Source organism: Hyaena hyaena, unplaced genomic scaffold, assembly GCF_003009895.1.
Source record: "Hyaena hyaena isolate Hyena2069 unplaced genomic scaffold, ASM300989v1 scaffold_1547, whole genome shotgun sequence".
NCBI classification, from domain to species: domain Eukaryota; kingdom Metazoa; phylum Chordata; class Mammalia; order Carnivora; family Hyaenidae; genus Hyaena; species Hyaena hyaena.
The window spans coordinates 243,015-248,235 of NW_024082172.1; the positions used below are offsets into that span (position 1 = coordinate 243,015).

General features: G+C 47.3%; 1 protein-coding gene across 1 annotated transcript; it reads left to right on the forward strand.

Moving 5' to 3' along the window:
* The first annotated feature begins 1,027 nt into the window (after nucleotides 1-1,027).
* Nucleotides 1,028-3,044, forward strand: LOC120225918 (transcription elongation factor A protein-like 3). The gene is made up of 3 exons (XM_039224096.1): nucleotides 1,028-1,178; nucleotides 1,723-1,792; nucleotides 2,166-3,044. Exon 3 carries the CDS (start codon nucleotides 2,188-2,190, stop codon nucleotides 2,788-2,790), a length of 603 nt encoding a protein of 200 aa, XP_039080027.1. The 5' UTR covers nucleotides 1,028-1,178; nucleotides 1,723-1,792; nucleotides 2,166-2,187; the 3' UTR covers nucleotides 2,791-3,044.
* The last annotated feature ends 2,177 nt before the right edge of the window (nucleotides 3,045-5,221 follow it).

The window sequence follows — 5,221 nt, forward strand, 5'->3', positions numbered from 1 at the left end:
GGTTTCCCATATTTACACATGAAAACACTCATGCACACATATACTCTGTGTGTTTGTGTGAGTATGTGTGTGTGTGTGAGAGAGAGAGAGAGAGACTACACAGTAGAAGCTACAACACTGGCAAATTTCTAGTTCTCTAGTTGAGAAGAGGTTTCACAAATATGAAAGACAGAAAGGGACAAGCATAGGTTACTGAAAAGAGTGTTCTGAACCAAAGGTTATGATGAGTCTATGCGTCCGTGGTCCATTTTAAAAATGATGAATGCTTCTTCTTCTTCTTTTTTTTTTTTTTCTATGTAGCTGTCTGACACTCTCTCTGAATAAGAACAGGTGAAATACTGGAGTGCAAGTTTCAAGTGTGAAGAGAAGTGAAGGGAGAAGGTGAGAAGGAAGTTGGTGAAAGCAGTTTGGGGTATACAGATTTTGAGTTTCCTCAGAGACATTCAAGCAGTGGTAGCCAAGAGACAGTTGGCAAAGAGGGTCTGGGGCTCAGGGTAGCAAATTGCCTGGGGATAGAGATTTGAGAATCATCTGCACTTAGAGGGAAATGAACAGAAATCACGCAGGGAGAGAGAACATGTGGACTGAGGAGAGAGGAGGCCTAGGAACACAGCTACTCAAGGTGGCAGGCAGCTCCGCTTCCTGGCGGACACTACCACCAGGACTCTGGAGTCAGGCAGAGCCCGGTCTTGAAAGCAGCTTGTAGGATTCAGTTGCTGAGCGCTCTCGGCAAAGTCGGGTACCCTCCCTGCGATCAGCTGTCACACCTGGCAATGACGTACATCTCAGAGGGATGCTTTGAGAGGACCTGAGATGCGCGCCAGGTAAAGCACCTGCGGTAGAGGAGCCTCTGGACTGCTCTCTCGGTGACCCCCCTTTGCCACACTGCTCTCCACTTTCTATGGCTGCCCAGTCCCTAGGGGATGGGGATGAGGGGGCGGGGTGGGGGACCGAGCTTGGGTGACGCGGCGCTCACGTGACCGCCTGGGCGCCGGCGTGGGCAGCAGCCCCCGCGCCGCCTGCTCACCCGCCCTGCTGTCCGGTCCCTGCGCTGTCCGCTCCCGTCGCCCGCGCGGAACCAGCTCCTTGAGCTGTCCGGGCGGCGGGCGAGGAGCCAGCGGGCTTCAGCGAGCCCAAAGAGGCGCAGGCCTGCGCCGGGCCCGCAGGTCGGTGTAAAGGTGGGTGCTGCCGGCGGCCCGGGCAGGGGTGGAGGTGGATGGGAGTAGGATCTGGGAGCAGCGCGGGGTGGGGAGGGGCCCGGGAGGTTGGGGAGGAGGGGAATGTGGCGCGGCCGCGGGCAGGTGGGGAGGGAGCACCTCGAAGCAGGCCCCGCCGCCTCCCCGACGCCCCTTCTCTGAGCCCTCCATCCATTTTTGGACCTGAAATGGGGGGTGGGAGCCCCCGCAGTGCGACAGTGAAATGTAGACAGACATATTCTAGAAATAACCCCCTCTGCTCTCACACTCTGCACCTAAGAGGAAATATTGACCTCCGCGGAAAAGGCGTGCGGTGGGCGGCTTGTCTGCAGGGGAGGGGGGTAACCAAGACCCAAACAGTTTGGAAACCATCCTGGTCTGGAGCCTGAGGCCTGGAAAGTAATGGCGGCTGGGATGCAGGGGAGGTAGGGGAGGGAAATGTTGCATGAGGAGGGCCCAGATTCAGGAAAGAAACTTCAGTGGGCTGAGAGCACAGGCACCGCCCTTGTCTCCTGTCCATCTCCAGGTCTGTGTGTCTGTCCCCAGCACACTGCAAGACTAGAAAAAGAGGAAGAACCTGTCCAGAATCTCTGCAGGTGACTGAAAGGGGGGAGGGGCACTGGACAGGAACGGAGGAGGGAGGGTGTAGAGGGCACAGATTGGGCAGAATTTGAGAGCCCCAGTGCCCAACCCCCAACCACATATCTTGCACCCACCCCGCCACGCTGAAGGATGGTACAGAAGGCAGTAGGGCCTGCCAAGGAAATGGTTGGCTCTCAAGTGTGGGGTGAATTGTGGGGGCAATGGTTGGGGAGAAGGCACACTTGGAGGGTTGGGCCAGGTCAAGGGAACCCAGACAAGGGGGAAAGATGCCAATACAATCAGTACCTCCATTCTACCTCCAAGCCCTCAGTCTCCCTTGTCTTCTTTATCTTCTCTTCCTCCTCTCACCCCACCCCCCCAATATAGGAAAAGAAGGGGAAATCTCAACATGGAAAAACTCTACAATGAAAATGAAGGAAAGCTCGAAATTGAGGGAAAGCCAGAAGATGGAATAAATACAGAAGATGAAGGAAAATCAGATGAGGAAGAGAGGCTGGAAGTGGAGGGGAAGCCTGAGCATGAGGGAAAATTCCAGAATGAGGGACAGCCAGATGACAAGGGACAACCAGAAGATGAGGGAAAGCAAGAAAAGCAGGGCAAGTCTGAAAACGAGGGAAAACCACACAATGAGGGCAAGCCAGAATCCCTGGCAACACCTGAGAGTGAGTCACGGGCTGCTGAAAAGCGCCCAGCTGAAGATTATGTGCCTAGGAAAGCAAAAAGAAAAACGGACAGGGGGACAGATGATTACCCCAAGGACTATCAGGAGGACTTACAGGAAAGGCACTTGGGAAGTGAGGAGATGATGAGAGAATGTGGAGATGTGTGGAGGGCTCAGGAAGAGCTAAGACAAAAGCAGAAAATGGGTGGTTTTCACTGGATGCAAAGAGATATACAGGAACCCTTTGCCCCAAGGGGGCAACGAGGTGTCAGAGGAATGAGGGGTGGAGGTAGAGGCCAAAGGGGCCTACATGATGTCCCATATCTTTAATGTCTTTGCCCTTCAATGTTGTTTTCACTGATGAGAATATCGCTGACCCTGCTTTCCCTGGCAGGCGTTTGCCAGGCTATGTGCTTTAACCTTAAACTGATACTTTTCTTTAGGTGTCACTCTCAGTTACCAGCAACATTTTCATCCAACTACCGTGTTCTCTGTCTTTCAGTAGGAGATTTTCACCCATGTGCATGGAAGAGATGTTCATGGTACACTGTAAAATAATAAAGATCAAACCATTTTCAGAATCATATATACAGTATCAGCCCATTTTTGTACAAATACTTTTGCATAATGCATTTGTTCACAGAGAAAACTCTGAAAGTGTGTTACACTAAAAAAATAGACAATTATTTTTCTGCATGGTAGCCAAAATAGGTCTCAGTTTTACTCAAAAATGAGTTCAACCACCTCATGGTTTGGTTAGGTACTTCTGTGCCATTCCTCTGTGTGCGTGCCCATCCCCATGTCTTCCCTTAGTTGTAACCATGTCAGTGATCACTGCTGCTTCTTCTGAGTCCTATGGCTCCCATCATGTGTGATTCTTTTTATTTGCTCACTCACCTCTTTTTCATAAAGGATATATGAATTATGTTTTACATAATTAAAAAATAACTAATACCAGAAACCAATACATAAGTGATTGAGCTGTTTAGTAAGTTTAAGAGGGCAGTGAAGACACTTAAAATTCCTGTTGTTAGAACATACAATAATAGGTAAAACTCGCATTTTCTGGGACTAATAGCTAGAGGAATCAACCTGGCAGTTAGACCCACTTCTGTAAGTGTCAGTGTTGTCATCTGTGAAATGGGAATATTACATGCTTCATGGGGCTGTCAAGTGGATCAGATGAGGTACTGAGTATGTGAGCTGTGTTGTAACCCAGCCTATACCAGATACTTAAAGGACAAATAACTCCCACACCATTTCCATGCAGGAACAGGTATGTGGATGGAATCAGACACTTGGAGTAGGACTGAGGCAGACCTCACCTGTGCCCAGTAACAAGTCTAGGGAGCTAGAAGATGAATACCATTGTCTCCTGGATACTTCCATGTCTACTGAGCACTGTCCCCTTTTCTCCTGGGTTCTGTACTCATTAATGATACTGTCTAATGAGGAGGATGCCATATGGTGCCAAAGCCCTATCAATTTCTCTAGAACTAATGCGCACCCACCCTTGACCCTTATAGAAGTGTGGATAAAGCTTTTTCCCCACTTGAATTACAGTTATTCAGGTACCTGTGAGCAACTGAATGCTAGTGATATTTGGGACTTTAATATCTGTTATTTTTTAGCAAAATGATAATTTATGTGTATTTTTTAGTTTATTTGTTTTTGCATACATGAATATCCTCATCAAATTCAGATATTGCAAGCTAGACCAAGAAAGAGATATATGTGTATGATAAAAGCTGTGCTATTCTTACAGGTTAATATCTGCAAACTCTTTCTTAGGTTGAGTTCTCTCCCAGGAAACTTGTCAGGTGCCACATGAGCAGTTCAGCAGAACCTTAAACGTATTTAATTTCTAGATCCTTATTCATGAACATGTCATGTATGGACCAACTGCATCAGTATCACTTGAGAGTTAATTAGAAATGCAGAATATCACAGAATGCCTGATGGCTCCATCAGTTAAATGTCTGACTCTTGATTTTGGTTCAGGTCATGACCTCATGGTTCATGAATTCAACCCCTACATCGTGCTCCACACCAACAGTATGGAGCCTGCTTGGGATTCTCTCTCTCTCTCCCCCTCTCTCTCTCTGCCCTACCCTTGCTCATGTAGGTTCTCTCTCTCTCTCTCTCCCCCTCTACCTCTCTCAAAATAAATAAATAAGCTTAAAAAAAAAAGAAATACAGAATTTCAGGCCTTCCCCTCAGACCTACTGAGTTAGAATCTTCATTTTAACAGGATCCCCAGGTGATTCTTTTGCACACTGAAGTTTGAGAACCACTGGCCTAGACAGAGACTCTTTTCAGGCTCTCCATTCCCATGTTCCCATAAAATATGTGCCTGAAAAGATATATATATATGCACTATATAAAATACACATCACAGATTATTAAATACACCCATGTTTGTCAAACTGCAGTTACCCCTCCTCCATGCATTGGTAGATCTTGAAACTAATTCAGTGGGTCAAGACTTTGAAATTTTTAATAAAACAAGATAGAATAAAGCCAAATAGAAAATATCAAATTGCATTGCACCTATGATGAATATTATGTAAAATTTGTGTTTCAGTTGTGTGTGTGTGTGTGTGTGTGTAGCATGAATTGTGATGAGAAAATATATTTCTTACTGTGAGCCGTGGTTGTAAAAAGCTGAGATACACTCCATTGGACTCTATGTATCTCAAATCCTATCCAGTCCATTTCATACTTGTATCCCTAGTGCCCAGCACAGTAGCTGACAAGTTGT